At 38.9% G+C, this 16803-nt stretch overlaps 1 protein-coding gene across 1 annotated transcript; it reads left to right on the plus strand.

Annotated features, from left to right (window-relative positions):
* The first annotated feature begins 2321 nt into the window (after window positions 1-2321).
* On the plus strand, window positions 2322-15305 carry MMP13 (matrix metallopeptidase 13). The gene is given in 12 exon segments (XM_049778607.1): window positions 2322-2616; window positions 2707-2934; window positions 5202-5265; window positions 5268-5283; window positions 5286-5351; window positions 5563-5688; window positions 6855-7010; window positions 9094-9211; window positions 10627-10760; window positions 11980-12139; window positions 14074-14177; window positions 14930-15305. Coding segments are annotated over 12 exon segments (1410 nt in total). The 5' UTR covers window positions 2322-2479; the 3' UTR covers window positions 15031-15305.
* Window positions 15306-16803: the final 1498 nt, after the last annotated feature.

Here is a 16803-nt window from a genome sequence, read left to right on the forward strand (position 1 = left end):
TCCTAAGGGTTGCTTTAGCTATTCATGGTGTTTATTGTTCCTAGTGAATTTCAGAAGTGTTTGATCCACTTCTTTGAAGAATATCATGGGTATCCTTAAATAAATTACATTAAATCTGTACAGTGCTTTGAGGAGTATTGCTATTTTAATTATTTTAGTCCTACCAATCTATGAACAGGTGTGTCTCCCATTTCCTTGTGTCCTCTTTTATTTCTTTTTTTTAGTAATAATTTTTATTTTGACCAAATTGGATCACAAATCATTCACAGTAGTATTTTAGGTACATAGTGACATTGAATCAGGGGCATTCCCACCACAAATGTTGTCCTCCCTCCACTTGTTCCCAGCATGAATCCCATATAGCCCCTCCTTTGCCCCCCAGGCTGCTAGTATAAGTGGTCCCTTCTATATCTAGCTTGTTGTAGATTGGGTATTGATTCTGTTGTAGTTGGCTTTGGATTTGGTGTTTAAGTCTGATCATTTTTTATTTCTACTCAATGTTCCTATGACTGTTTGGTCTTGGTGCCCTCCATTATTTGCCCCTCAATTTGTGAGGCAGAACAAGATGGTTCAAGTTATGTGGTCTGTTTGAAGGTAAGAAAAAAGAAAAAGAAAAAGAAAAAAGAGGGGCAAAAATTCAAACAAGCAAAAAACAGGAGTCCTTCCAGAGACTATAAAAATCAGTTTAAGGGGGGCCGGGTGGTGGCGCTGGAGGTAAGGTGCCTGCTTGCCTGCGCTAGCCTAGGACGGACCGCGGTTCGATCCCCCCGGTGTCCCATATGGTCCCCCAAGAAGCCAGGAGCAATTTCTGAGCGCATAGCCAGGAGTAACCCCTGAGCGTCACAGGGTGTGGCCCAAAAACCAAAAAAAAAAAAAAAAATCAGTTTAAGAAAAGAAAGGGGAAAAGTAAGGAAAACATAAAAATAATACAAAAAATCAAACCCCAAAAAAGCAAAACACAAACAACCTGACTTGAAGCAGTGTTTTGTTGTTTTCATTGTATAGGTTCTTTACCTTTCTAGTTAAGTTGACTTCAAGGTATTTGAGTTTTTTGTGGCACTAATGTAAATGGAATTGTTTTTGAAGGTTCATTTTTTCTCTATCATTATTTGTGTATAAGAAAGCCATTGATATGTTACATATTAATTTATAGCTTGTCACTTTGCTATACAAATTATTCAATCAATCTTAATAGCATAGTTCAGAATGCTCTTCAAATTTACATCTCACTGCAGGACCAGAAGAAGACCTGGTTTCATTTAAGATGTAAATTTTTGAAAGCCTTAAAGGCATGTAGTGATTCCTGAGTACAGAGCCAGAAGTAAGCCCTGAGTGCCCCTAGGTGTGGCTTCAAAAGGAAACAAACAAACAAACAAAAGAAACATGTTAAATTGACAGCTCAGGTTCAAGTGTTGATAGGAGCATTCATCAACAATATGACCTGAGAAAAAGTTTTTATCTTCTGTTTTAAATCATTTCAGTACATAGTAAAAGCAAGTTCTTCAGTAATATCTTGATTGGGACTATTTTTCTGACTCATTGTTTGTTTCTTCTGGGGGCCATGCCTAAGTTAGCTCATGGACACTCAGAGTATGTTGTTGTGTGTTGCATGCCTAAGTTAGCTCATGGTCCTCAAAGTATGTTGCTGGGAATTTCTCAGAGGAGGTCTCTGGTGATGCTCCGAGACCCTCTCCCCAAACACACATGCCAGCCCTTAGAGTGGCCTGCCATCCCACGACTTCCGAGTGCAGAACCAGGAGGAACCCCTGAGCGCCACCCTGGTGTGACCACCTAAACAAACAAACAAACAAAGAGCGGCCTGCCAGCCTTGAACTGACTCTGTTTGACCCAAGCATACAGAAATCCCTCGTGTAATGTATTTCAACATATTTTAGTCTGACCTCTGTCTGATCCTAGGTTAATACTCTTTAACTTCGCCTGCAGGATTTGTCTTGTGGGTAAACTATAGCAAGCTTCTGGTTCCCTAATTCAGTGGTCCTCATTCATAGCAGAAGGAGAAGAGGATGACCTTTGGAACTCAACAACTTACATACATTCTAAAGTCTCAGACAAAATTTATTTGTATAAAACCCATATCTCGAAATTGTTCTCTAAAAAAAATAAATGTGATCCATTTTATTTATTTTTTTATTTTTTGCCAAGGGCAGAGAGGAAGATAAGGCCTGGCCCTTGGCTTCTACCCACTGAGATTATAGATATGCTGAGGTGGTTTGTTTGGCCAGATGGTTTCTGAGACCCCACTGAAACCAGAGATACCCTCCTTATATATTTGCTCCCAATGTCACCACAAACCACACATCTGGGAAGAAAAAAAAATGTCACCTTGTAAGCATGTTTACCTTCCACCGACTGACGAGGATGCTGAAACTTGCCCACAGGCTATGACTCACTCAGCAGCCTATAAAAGCCCAGGCTTTTACTGTGCGAAGGCAAGAGCTTGCGGGTACAACCCTTCACGATGCCCAAGATGCTTGCAGGCATCCTTGCTGCCTTTCTCCTCCTCAGCTACACTCACTGCAGGGCCCTGCCGCTTCCTGCTGGTGATGAGGATGATACCGATTTGTCTGAGGAAAACTTAGAGGTTGCAAAGGTACAGTACCTGGTGGTTCCTGCGGTGCCACCAAGCTCCTGGGTGCCTTTCTGTTTCCAAAGCTGTTCTCTTTGGTCTCTTTTCCTAGGAACTACTTTAAAAAACTACTACCAGCCTCTGAGGCCCACAGGGGCCCCCCAGAAGAGGTCCCTGGAAGACAAGGTCCGAGAAATGCAGACTTTCTTCGGCTTAGAGGCGACAGGCAAATTGGATGACAACACACTGGAGATTATGAAGAGGCCGAGATGCGGAGTCCCTGATGTGGGTGAATTCAATGTTTTCTTTCGGTCACCCAAATGGCCCAGAACGAACTTAACCTACAGGTAAATCCCGTTTTATCTTTACACAACAGCAGTTTGTTGTCAGAAATAGGTTTAAACATCTTGTTTCCAGCACAAGCTACAGGTGAAAGTGCACAAACTGTAGGTGGGGGGGGGTTGGATTCCCGCCTTTTAATATAGATCTTAAATATTGGAACAGAAGTTAATTCACTAAATAACTTTAATACCATTCATAAAGGATTGTCATAACACCTAGTATTTCTTTAACCAGCTATTATTTTGCATTGGAAGCCTCAAAAAGTAAAACCTCTTCTTTTTTTTAAATTTTTTTGTTTAAACAACTTTATTACATACATGATTGTGTTTGGGTTTCAGTCATGTAAAGAACACCACCCATCACCAGTGCAACATTCCCATCACCAATGTCCCAAATCTCCCTCCTTCCCACCCAACCCCCGCCTGTACTCTAGACAGGCTTTCTATTTCCCTCGTACATTCTCATTATTAGGATAGTTCAAAACGTAGTTATTTCTCTAACTAAACTCATCTCTGTTTGTTGGTAAGCTTCATGAGGTGAGCTGTAGCTTCCAGCTCTTTTCTCTTTTGTGTCTGAAAGTTATTATTGCAAGAATGTCTTTCATTTTTCTTAAAACCCATAGATGAGTGAGACCATTCTGCGTCTTTCTCTCTCTCTCTCTGACTTATTTCACTCAGCATAATAGATTCCATGTACATCCATGTATAGGAAAATTTCATGACTTCATCTCTCCTGATGGCTGCATAATATTCCATTGTGTATATGTACCACAGTTTCTTTAGCCATTCATCTGTTGAAGGGTATCTTGGCTGTTTCCAGAGTCTTGCTATGGTAAATAGTGCTGCAATGAATATAGGTGTAAGGAAGAAGTTTTTGTATTGTATTTTTGTGTTCCTAGGGTATATTCCTAGGAGGAGTATAGCTGGGTCGTATGGGAGCTCTATTTCCTTTTTTTGAAGGAATCTCCATATTGCTTTCCATAAAGGCTGAACTAGACGTCATTCCCACCAGCAGTGGATAAGAGTGCCTTTCTCTCCACATCCCCACCAACACTGTTTGTTCTCATTCTTTGTGATATGTGCCAATCTCTGGGGTGTGAGGTGGTACCTCATAGTTGTTTTGATTTGCATTTCCCTGATGATTAGTGATGTGGAGCATTTTTTTTATGTGCCTTTTGGCCATTTGTATTTCTTCTTTGTCAAAGTGTCTGTCCATTTCTTATCCCCATTTTTTTGATGGGATTAGATGTTTTTTCTTGTAAATTTCTGTCAGTGCCTTGCATATTTTGGAGATTAGCCCCTTGTCTGATGGGTATTGGGTGAATAGCCTCTTCAACAAGTGGTGTTGGCACAACTGGCTAGCCACTTGCAAAAAATTGAACTTAGACCCCCAGCTAACATCATGTATGAAGGTTAAATCCAAATGGATGAAAGACCTCGATATCAGACCTGGAACCATAAGATATATAGAACAACACATAGGTAAAATATTCCAGGACATTGAGACTAAAGGCATCTTCAAAGAGGAAATTGCACTCTCCAAGCAAGGAAAGCAGAGATTAACAGATGGGAATATATTAAAACTGAGAAGCTTCTGCACCTCAAAAGAAAATAGCGCCAGGATACAAGAGCCCCACACTGAGTGGAAAAATCTCTTCTTTTAAGGATTAAGTTTTAAAAAAGTAAAAGTGAGTTCAAACAGAAGTTACAAATGCAATCATTCATGACAGACATTTATCATGATAACTGAATTCTATTTCTAGGAGCTGTACAAAACTATTTAATTTACCTGGGCTATATTATTATAAGTCTAATCTTTCAGCAAGCAAGGTTAAGTTTTCTTACATATCTGAACACTTTAAACTTAAGATGCCAAATGATCAAATAATCAAAGATTATTCAAATAACTGAATTAACTCCTCGTTCATATAGTTTGCTTTTGTTTGGGGACACACCTGCAGTGTTCAGGGGCTATTCTTTTTCTGTTACTCTCTGGGGTTTACACCACTCAGTACTCAGAGGATCACACAGTGTCGGGGGTCAAGTTCAGCTCCCCCCACACAAAGCTTTCAAATTAGCCCCTTGAGTTATCTTTCCAGTGCCTGAATTTCTCATTTTTAAAAAAAATCTCTATATGCAGTAAATTCACTCAAATGGCGATTGTCTAGTAGAAACCACTGTATTTGAAGTTGAAAAGCAGTCTTCCCAGAAAATGCATTCTCTCACAGCCTTCGTCATTCAAAAAGTTCACAGAATCTTTCTCTGTTGAGCAGAATTGTGAACTACACCCCTGATCTGCCTCCAGCAAAGGTCGACTATGCCCTCAAAAAAAGCCTTCAAAGGTCTGGTCTGATGTGAGCCTTTGACCTTCACTAGACTTTACAGTGGCACCGCTGATATCATGATCTCTTTTGAACCTAGAGGTAATGAGGCATAACCCACTCTGAAAACTGCTTAATATTCTTCTCTTTAGTGGGTTTCTTTCTTTTAGCTTCTCTGCAGTCCATCATATTAAATATATGTATTTATAAAATGAAATCTCTATGTATATAGAGTATTCAATGAAAAGTGATCAAGTGCTAGTGCTGGTCACCACTTGATCAAATAGAGTCTTAACTACTATTCTGCATGCAGTGCATGGAGACTCCTACCCATTTGATGGACCCGATGGCCTACTGGCTCATGCTTTTGCTCCTGGACCAAATTACGGAGGAGATGTCCATTTTGATGAAGATGAAAGATGGACAAATAGTGCCAAAGGTATTTTTTCCTATTAAGATATTACTCCTAGTTATTAGTGAGATTATATGGAGGACCCATTGGTAATTTGTGAGATGCCTACTATAATGATAGTTGTCATCTAATGGTAGTTTCCAAAATGAGAAAAACTATCTTGTATTTTATAATCTCAATTTTTACAGATAAATTTAGACATACTGATGTGAAAAGGAAAAGAAAGAAAGAGAGAAAAAAGAAAGAGAGAAAGAAAGGAAAGAGAGAGAGAAAGAAAGAAAGAAAGAAAGAAAGAAGAAAGAAAGAAAGAAAGAAGAGAGAGAGAGAGAAGAAAGAAAGAAAGAAGAAAGAAAGAAAGAAAGAAAGAAAGAAAGAAAGAAAGAAAGAAGAAAGAAAGAAAGAAAGAAAAGAAAGGAAAGAAAGAAAGAAAGAAAGAAAAAGGAAGGAAGGAAGAAGAAAGAAAGAAAAAGAAAGAAAGACAAAGGGAGGAAAGAAGGAAGGAAGGAAGGAAGGAAGGAAGGAAGGAAGGAAGGAAGGAAGGAAGGAAGGAAGGAAGGAAGGAAGGCTCAAGTTCTGTGGAAAGAAATGAGTAAATAACATAAATACAATGACACCATCATTTTCTAGAGTACAGGAAAGTTGGCTAGTGATAACCAAAATTTCTCTAGAGTTGAGAGACATTCTGGAAAAGATTATTTGGATATTATTTTCCCCAAAGAGATTCTTAGAAGCCCCATTTTGTTCATGCTTCCTGATTGGTCATCATTGCTATGAAAGCTACCTGCTGTTTTGACAGTGTACTAAGTCATATGTGTGTCCAAGTTCCTATGGCTTCTCATTTAATTTAAACAAGATAGTCACTACCAGCTTTCCTTGGATGGCCTGAGAAGACAAAGTAAAAATTGCTAATGTGTTCACAGTAAATCCTATTGACAATTATTCAAGAATTGATCTGTTGACATTGTAATGCTATAAGTAGCTATAATAAAAAAAAAACAGCCCCACATTTAAATTTCAATCTTCCTTCACCAAGTAATTCAATGTGCATATTTAAAAAATGAGCAAACGTAGCTATTAGTAATAGCAATGCAGTTAGCACACACCCCAAATAACATAGCCAAGAAAGAGGAATGATCATATACCCCTTGTCCTGGGAGGATATTGTCTCCTTGGTTTTCTCTGTTTCCTTCCAGATTACAATTTGTTTCTCGTGGCCGTCCATGAGTTTGGACATTCTATAGGACTTGAGCATTCCAATGATCCAGGATCAGTCATGTTCCCCGTCTATTCCTTCACTGAAGAATTTATACTTCCTTATGATGATGTAGAAGGGGTCCACTATCTCTATGGTAATTCCAACAGACTGTCTTGTTTTGTTTTGTTTTGGGGTCACACCCCTGGTACCCAGAGATTACTCTTGACTCTGTAGGGGGACTACAGGTGGTGCTGGGATCGAATCTGGGTCTAACTGAATGCAAGACAAGCGCCCTACCTGCTGTTCTGTCTCTCTAACCCTAATGTAACATTTTAAGAGCAAAATTAGATATAAACATTCTTTCTCTAAATTATCAGTAAATTTACTGAGGAAAATAATAGTGGGGCTGGCTAACAGAGTACATGTCTTGCATGTATAAAGCACTTGGCCCCAAATGATGAAGATGATGACAATGATACTACTGTACTGATGAGGATGATACTGGATTTGTTTATACAACCTAGATGACATGTCTGCTCTTCTTTCCAAATCAAATCATCTACTCAGGGAACGAAAATACAGAGTGACAATAGCAAGGGGGAGTCTTGTCCTGCATGCAGTCAACCCAGCTGCCATCCTTGACATGCCATTTTGTCCTTGGAGAGCCACAAAGATTAATTTCTGAGTTCAGGGCCAGGAGCAAAACCTGAGCACCACCAGGTATTGCCCAAAAACAATCAAACATAAAATATTCTAGTCCCTAAAGAGTTTGCAAAATATAACACCTTCTATTTGTAATTTGGGGGGGGGAGCTAGTTTTTGAGTCACACACAGCAGCACTCAAGGTTTACTCCTGGCTCTGCACTAGGGAAATCGCTCCTGGCAGGCTTTGGGGGACTGAAATTTAAACCAGAGCCCATCCTGAATCAGCTGCGTGCAAGGCAAATGTCCTACTGCTGTGCTATCTCTCCGGCTCCTCTATTTGTATTTTATACATTGCAAGATTTGATGTCCTTAAAACATCAGAGATAGAAAAGAAAAATTTTTTGTTTATTTTGTTTTGGGGGTCACACCTGGTGGTGCTCAGGGGTTACTCCTAGCTCTGTGCTCAGAAATCCCTACTGGCAGACTCGGGGGACCACATGGAATGCCAGGGATCAAACCTGAGCCTGTCCAGGGTTGGCTGCATGCAAGGCAAAGGCCCTACCACTTTGCTATCTCTCCGGCCCTGGAAAAGAAAATTTATTTTAAATTCCCTCATTCAATCAAAGAAGGAACTAAGTCTTTTCAGCATGTAAATAGTACAGCTTTAGCAACATAGAAGAGGGGGGGAACTGGAGAAATTAACTGGCTTTTTATAAATTCTGCATATTCACTCTAATTTATCACAGTAGAAAACCATCCAAGTGATAAGCAATAGTTTTTGAATTAACATCTGCAGTGACCTTCGCAAAACTCTCTTTCCCCTTTTACTTTCAAAGTTTTAATAACATTTTCAGAAACTTAAGCCTATTTTCAAGCAAGCAAAACTGCCTTCCATAATTGGTAGGCGTAATTTAGGCACAGCATAAATCCTTCTAGGGCACATAGCTCAGAAAACTCACTCAGAACAAAAGCAAATGCGAGCATGGGGAATATCTTTGCTATGAGAGTTTCTGCATATTGTGACCAAAGGACAGGACTGAAAGTACATGAATGCAGTAGAAAGAATCGGCTTAGAATTGCGGTGCACTGCACACCTTTTGCACTTATCGGAGCTGGTAGTAAAGGGACAAGTGAGTCACATCCGAGTTGTTGAAGGCCTGGCTCTCACTGACACGCAACAGCAGACTGGTGATTTATATCATCTGGTGTTGGAAGCTAGTGAAGGAGATGATAGAAAGGCCTGAGATGGAGACTTTAAGTGACTTTAAGAATGAGTTTCCCAAGAACAGTATATCAGTAAGTTGTATAGAGTCAGGGGGCATTTTCCTTTTGCTTCCCAAGCTGCTCAATTTCTTCACCTACCCTCAAGTAGGTGTAGTTAGAGTGAATCTCAAAGGGTGGTGGAAGGACAAAGCAGAAGGAGAATCCCCTTGACAAGATCTTGGCCACCCCAAAGAAAGCAGAAGTACAGGATGTCAAGACATTCTGCAGGAGAGGTAGAATATGCCACTCTTGCAGTACCCTGTCAATCCTCCATCAGCCAACGATCAGGGCAATTTCAGTAACCTCTTTCACTTCCTTTCTAACTCCAGGTCCAGGAAAAGAAGACCCCAACATTGTGCACCCCAAAACACCTACCAACTGTGATTCTAACTTATCCTTTGATGCCGTTACTGGTCTCCGAGGAGAAACTATTGTTTTTAAAGACAGGTACAGTTAATGCTACGTAACAAGCATGTGTGAGGCACCTGGTCTTGCACATGGCCACGAGAATTAAACTTACACAGAAAGAAACTAATAGTATATTATACAGATTTTGGAGAGTTAGTAATATTTTAGAAAAAAACAACTAATTAAAGAATAGGTAGTAGACTTTTTTTAAAAAGATAATTCTGGCACAATGAAGCTTTTTTTTCATCTTTAGAAAGATCTCTTTATATACTTTTACTTTGTTGTTATAGTTTTTCTCACGAAGATAGTCCAGTAAACACAGAAATCAAATGTATTTAAAAATACATATGAATACTGAATTCAGTTACCTAATAGTCTACAAAAATTCTTTCTTTTTTTTTTACTCTTGGCTATGTGCTCAGAAATCGCTCCTCAAAAAAAGTGGGGGGGGGAGAGAGATAGCATGGAGGTAGTGCATTTGCCTTGCATGCAGAAGGATGGTGGTTCGAATCCTGACATCCCATATCGTCTCCCAAGCATGCCAGGAGCAATTTCTGGCATAGAGCCAGGAGTAACTCCTGAGCATTGCCAGGTGTGACCCAAAAACCAAAAAATAAAGAAAAAAGAAAAAAAGAAATCACTCCTGGTTTGGGGACCATATAGGACTCTGGTTAACTCATGCAAGGCAAATGCCCTACTGCTTGAGCCACCGCTTCATCCCCCAAGAATTCTTTTTGTTAGGGAGAGATTTGGATTTGGGTAGCATTTGGGATTCAAGAGTGGGAGTGTTTTATAACCTAAACCTGTAGCTAACAAAAAAAATGAAACATTGATTTTTAATTTCATATTGGGTTGTTTGTTATTCGATTGTTTCCCCCTTTATCATCCATAGTATGCCCACTTCCCCAATGGTAGCTCTAATCATGCTCATTTGAGGTATCTTAGGAATGGATTCCTCCAAGTCAAGAGATCTCAGCTAGTGAAAAACATAGTTTCTGTCACTGATCCTTTACTTTCAGAGTCCAACACAATAACTGAACATTTGCTTGCATTGTGCAAGATATGTAAAACTGAACAAAACATGGTCTCAATGCCACAAAAGATATTTTCAGGGGGGGGTTAACCAACACAAGTAATGCTCAGGGAGCATCACTTCTGGTGATGGTAGGGTCAGATAGTTCAATACTCGGCTCAGTAGTGCTAGAGATTAGCAGTACTGCCTTCATCATGCTTTGGCCACATATGATTTGGAGCCCTCTTCAAAGATACTGAAGTCCACAGACCTTTACTACTTGAGGATGAGATTATTCAACCAGCCTGGCACACAAAAAGAAATGGAAGAACATTGCCCTCTCACAGGTGACGACTTACCTGTGTGAATCTGGAGAAAGGAGGCGAGGAAGGTAGCAAGGTGGCTTGAGGATAGAAAACTGTATTTTTTTTTTCCGTTCTAGATTCTTCTGGCGCTTGCATCCTCAGCAGTATAACCCGGAGCTGTTTTTAATCAAGTCATTCTGGCCTGAACTCCCTAACAATCTTGACGCAGCCTACGAGGAGCCTTCTCAAGATGTGTTCTTTGTCTTCAAAGGTAATGACTTCAATGTGAAACCTCACTAGGTATAGTGGTGCCTCAACCCCAGCTGGGGTCAACTTCAGGGACCATCACTAAGACACACCCAAACACAGAGCTAAGCAACTTTAATTTAAGTGCCCCCAGAAATTGAGGGAGTAAAAAGTCTGCTTTCTCTTGATATCTGATGTTTGCTTTATAGAAAAAAAAAGTGTTTTTCTTTTTATTTTCTCTTAAAGATAATTCACTGAGAAAATAGAACAATGTATATTTTGAAAACTTAAAAATAACTGTTTGTAAGTCCTCCTTTTGAAGACAGTCTATATTCTTCCCTGTATAGCCTTTCACTACATGCAATAAGTAATTTAACTGGTCTCTGTGTAGACAATACTTGTAAATATTTATGGATCTTGCTTTTATGGTTTTAATATATGGTATTATATACAAATTATACAATATAAAATATAATTACTATAATAGTGAAGTTACCATTTAGAGAAGGAAATAACTTTTTATCTGGCATAGAATTTGAGTTTTTAATCTAATTTTTTACTTCTTTTTTGTTTTTTGTTTTTGGATCATACCCAGAAGCACTCCAGGCTTAGTACTGGCTCTGAGCTCAGAGATCACTCCTGGTTGGCTTGGGGGAGGACCACACAAAGGGCCTGGAATTGAACCTGGGTCGCTCGCTGTGTGGTAGGCAAGCACCCTACCCACTGAACTACTTCTTCAAGCCAAGTTTCTATTTCTTCTAGGTTGCTTTCTCATGCAAAAATGTTAATATATTTTCATCAAGTTCCAAAACTTAATATTCAGATTTGACAGATTACCAAATTAATTATGATATTTGATTAATTCAACTCACAATTAAAAAATCAGACTCAGTTTCATTGTCTGAGAAATGCTCATGTTTCCATTTTTTAAAAACATGGCAATTACAGGGGCCGGAGCAGTGGCATAAGCAGTAAGGCGTCTCTGTCTTGCTCACACTAGTCTAAGACTGACAGCAGTTCTATCCCCCCAGCATCCCATATAGTCCCCCAAGCCAGGATCTGAATGCATAGCCAGGAGTAGCTCTTGAGTGTCACCGGGTGTGGCTCCAAAACAAAACAAAACAAAACAAAAACCATGGCAATTACAAATAGAAACCAGTGTCTAAAGGCATCTTTCTAGTGTGTCAGTCTATATGAACTGTAATAGGTTCTTTGACTCTTTCTTTTCTTTTTATTTATTCTAGGCAAACAATTTTGGGCTCTGAAGGCCTACGACATAGTGAGAGGCTACCCCCAAAAATTACAAGAACTGGGCTTTCCGAATGAGGTAGAGAGCATCAGTGCAGCTGTCCACTTACCGAGGGCAGGCAAGACTTTCTTCTTCTCCGGAAACCAGGTTTGGAGGTATGGCCCAGCAGCAGAGGCAGAGAGAGAGAGAGAGAGAGAGAGAGAGAGAGAGAAGGTGGCATCTCTCTCTAGTTCTGATCATGGTCTCTCAGGCATTGTCTTAAGTGTCAAACCAAGTAATATTTATTTCTTTCCAAGTTAGTTTCCTATAACCAGGCCCTTATAATTATGGAAAAGTCTCAAGTTCTCTGGAACCCAAACATAAATTCATATACTCCTCATTTGAGGGGGGGTGCTTCTTTCTTTCCTAGCCATTTCTTCTCCATCAACTTTGGCAAAATCATCTCTTCTTCTGATAATATTATCCCTTCAAATCCTGTCTCTCAACATTCTTTGTCATCTTCCTTTTTTGATTTACATCTGGCCCCATCTTCTGGAGCCAGGGAGGACACAGGACAGATGAGTCTGAGGAAATTCTCTTTTTGTAGTATCTACCACCTGGGGGAGCCTTTGAGAAGTAGCTAGGCTAATGGTTTGTCAAGTTAGCCACTCTCTGAAAAACAGACAGAGCTAAAATATTTAAAACATGCCCAGATTAGGGTAGCATTCAAGCTAGCAATGTTTAAGAGCCCATATTCATGTCTAAAACTAGAAAGGAAAATATATCATAGGTAACCAGCACATGGCATGTGTATATAAATGATAGCTTTAATCCACCTACACATACATACCCTTTTATATATTCCTTCTGTACTTTTTAACGGCTCTATTTCTGATAATGACATTTACAACTCTCTAATTCTGAGTTCTTCACAGTAATCCTCCTCTATTTGTTATATCCTATATGAGATCTGTAGTTCAGCCAGTGATCCCCAACATTTATGTCCCTGTGACCTGACACAGTCTGCACAGTGGTTGATTGAAAACCACTGTCCTACTCAAGATGAGTGTTTACAAGGACACACACACACACACACACACACACACACACACACACACACACACACACACACACTATCCTCATCTCTGATTCCCCTCATACTTTTCTGTGTTTGGAGGTTTTTCTGGCTTATCTCTCTCTGTTGTCCTCCATGAACTAATTATGTGTCCTTTCCTCACTAGTCTGTTTGGATCCTCCCAATCCAAGGGTTCTCTCTGTTCATGTAACTGTCATGACTTGTCAAGCCTTTTTTCTCATGATGCAAAGCCTCTTTACATGTGTGCATATGTACCTACTCTTTATATGTGTGCATATGTCCTCCTTGATCAGTCAATGTATCTCATCTTGGTCTATTGGATATTTGTTTACTTTCCCCTTTTGTCTACTCTCACCATTGTTTACTCAGGGAATTTTGTTTACTTACTCATTATTTACTCCTTAGGAACAATAGCAGCAGCACATGTGGGAGAGAGTTTTTCGTAGGTTCACTTCAGAGCATGTGGGCCTGAATGTAGCTCTGTGGTGGGAGACCCTGAATTAAATCTCTGCATTAAACTTTACCTAGATTGTGGTATGTGTTGAGAAGAGGAATATGGGATCTATTTCTATAAGAGGGGAGAGATATGATCCCTTTCCTCGCTTTAGCATTATTTGCCTCTATACCATTTTAGTACAAAAATTAAAACTTATATTTTACATCTATTACTTCACTTAGCAAGTTGTCTAACAGAGTGAAAAAGCAATATCCAAAACTTCAATGCACTACATATAGACTTATTTACCTTACATATATTTTCCTAGTAACATGGTTTTATTTGCATTTCATTAAATAGAAATGAAATTGTAGTCATCTTTTCAAATATAGCCTTTAGCTAGTGAGAAGATACTCACCAAACAACCACCCTAACACAGTGCTATGGATTTTCCACTTAAAAAAAAACAAAACACTTTAAATGGACTTAAATTTTTTTACATTCTTATCAGTTTTTAAAGGTGTCATTGTATAATTTCTAAGAAATGCAGCTTTCTTAAGAGTTTTTCTTATTATTAGGTATGATGAAATTAATCGTAAAATGGATGAAGAGTACCCCAGACTGATAAATGAAGAATTTTCAGGAATCGGTGACATTGTGGATGCTGCCTATGAGAGAAATGGTACCAATGCTATTGCAATACCTTAATGTGGGCTTCTATAGAACCTCAAAACAGCTTTCCATATAAGGACTTTTAGGCAGGGCTCAGGTGTATCAATAAATACATGGCAGTTAATAAATGAATTCCTGGGATGGAAAGAAATTACAGGAGGTAAGAGTTGGCCTTGCACATACCCAACTTGGGTTCAGTCCCTGGCCTGAGACTGCCAGGAATAATCTAAATGCAGAACCAGGAGTAAGCCTCAAGCACTGTGGATATAGCCCAAAATCTAAACAAGCAAAGAAATCTGTTAGTCCCGTATCATTGTGCATACAGATTGCATATACAAATGCACTTAGAATAAGTGGTAATTTTACTTAATTATAGTGAATTCCAAGATACTAAGATGCAAAGACTATTGCCATAGCTAAAATAGAGGGCGGAGAAAGGATTAATCTTAATACAAGAAACAATAACTATCTTCGCTAAAGATTTTTCTTGAATTATTGTAAAGACTACTATCCTTAGCTTACATAAAATAATTAATATTACAAAATTCAAGCATAAAACCTGGTCTCATGATGAGACATTAATTCAAGATGACAATTAAGAAGAACCAGAAGTCTTTCATCCTGAGTTTGAGTATTTAAGTATGAAAGTAGAGTATTATTTTAAAAAAAAGGCAGGATATAATAGATTTGACATAATGTCAGTTAGAGGGATATGTCATTATATTCAAATCTGAAACTTTCTTTTTAATCTTTTTCTTACAGGTTATATTTATTTTTTCAAGGGAACTACCCAGTTTGAATATCGCATCACGGATGACTATGTTACTCGGATAATGACAACAAATTCCTTTGTGTGGTGTTAAATGTCTTATAAGTATTGTTACTTAAATCCTGGAGTGTGTTTTGGTAGACAATTCCAGAGCTCTAGGGGGAGGAAGGAGCTTTTAGATAAGGCTTGGTCCTGGGAACAAGCCTATCTTTCAGCTCTTTTGAAAAATATTGATAAGCTATGGGTGGCTAAAGCCACAATGAATTTTAAAGTAATAAAATTAAGTACAAAAGAGTAAAGAATAAAATTAAGCCAGCTCCAAAGATCACTTAATCTTGCATGCCATACGGAAGCAGTACTTAAAAATAATTGTCTCATCCAACAAATGAGACACACGGTCTGTTTCACAGAGCATGAACAGAACTTTCCAATGTAGCTAAGAGGAAACTTTGCAACTGCATAAAAGCACATCACATTGATGGAATGAGTGAACTACATCTACTGAACAGATGAATGTAGAGCAGAATAAAAATGAAATTGGGATGGGTAAATGATGGCCACATACAAATAAAGAAAGGCCAGAGGGAAATGTCTGAGATAAATTCACTGCAGACAAGTTCCCAAATCAGTGACTTGGGTTTTGTACCTAACATATTAGATGTACCTGCCTGTCTCTTCCTACAGACAATCAGGAAATATCGAGTCACTAGGGATAAGAGATGAAGGCAAAGACAAATGGTGAGGTGTGACTTTTGGGTTCTTTTGACAATGACTTAAAGACAGCATAGTTATAGAAGAGAAAGAGAAAGGGTTGGTTTGAAAATACTTTACCTTTTCAAAAATAAGGAAGAATTAAAGTTATATCAAAATAAGCTAAATCTAAGCCATCATTTTCTTCAAAACTGTCTGATGATTTAAGATTAAGGGATGTGTTTGAGGGTTAGAGACATAGAGTGCAGAGCTGGGGTGCATGTTTACACACAGGAGGCCCAGGCTGGATTCCCAGCTTCACATGGTCTCCCCAACACTACTAGTGCACTGAGTCAAGAGTAATCCTAGAGCACAGCCAGGTGTACCCCAAAAGTCAAAATATTTTTAAAAGCAATGTTTTGATCCTATTATATCCAGATCATTATTTCAGTTGTCCAGGTTTTAAATGGAAGTCTATGTGATAAAACAGTGTACAACGGATGACATAAACCATCCAAATTGAAGAGTCTATTTCCTCTGGCCCTCTTGGAGATATGCTACTGTGGATTTAGTTTTATATTTCTTTCTTTCCCACATAACATGCTGGGAAGGGGATGGGCCACAATTGATGGTGCCTAAGGATTACTCCTGGCTCTGTGCTCAGGTTCCACTACTGTCGATGTTCAGAGGATCATAGGCAGTGCCTAAAATCCATCCTGGGTCTGCCTCATGCAGGTCAAGCACTTGCCCTACGGTATTATCTTTCGGCCCTCTCTGCACTTTTTCCATGTCCAGTGCTTGGCAATTTGTGAATCTCTGTGGTCATTTAGGGAAGATCCATTGTACCTTGTTCATAAAAACTCAGGCAAAGAAAGTGTATTATATTTACAAAATGTATGAGAAGGTATTTTATATTGTTTATAATAAAAGTCATATTTTTGACAAACTTTCTTCTGTTTCATGTTTTGTCTTTGGCTGTGATTTAAACCTTCCATTACACAAAAAAGTCTGTTCAAATTATTTCCTTTTGTCACCAATGTACTAGACAAAGTAGCTCGCTTGTTCATGCTGTTTTTGTTTAAAGCACTTATATATTGCTAAAGAGATAAAACAGTTAAAATTCAGGAGATTGAGGGCTGGAGCAAGAGTACAGCAGGTACTTAGGATTAATTTCTGG

Source organism: Suncus etruscus, chromosome 8 (genome assembly GCF_024139225.1).
Source record: "Suncus etruscus isolate mSunEtr1 chromosome 8, mSunEtr1.pri.cur, whole genome shotgun sequence".
In the NCBI taxonomy this organism is placed as follows: Eukaryota; Metazoa; Chordata; class Mammalia; order Eulipotyphla; family Soricidae; genus Suncus; species Suncus etruscus.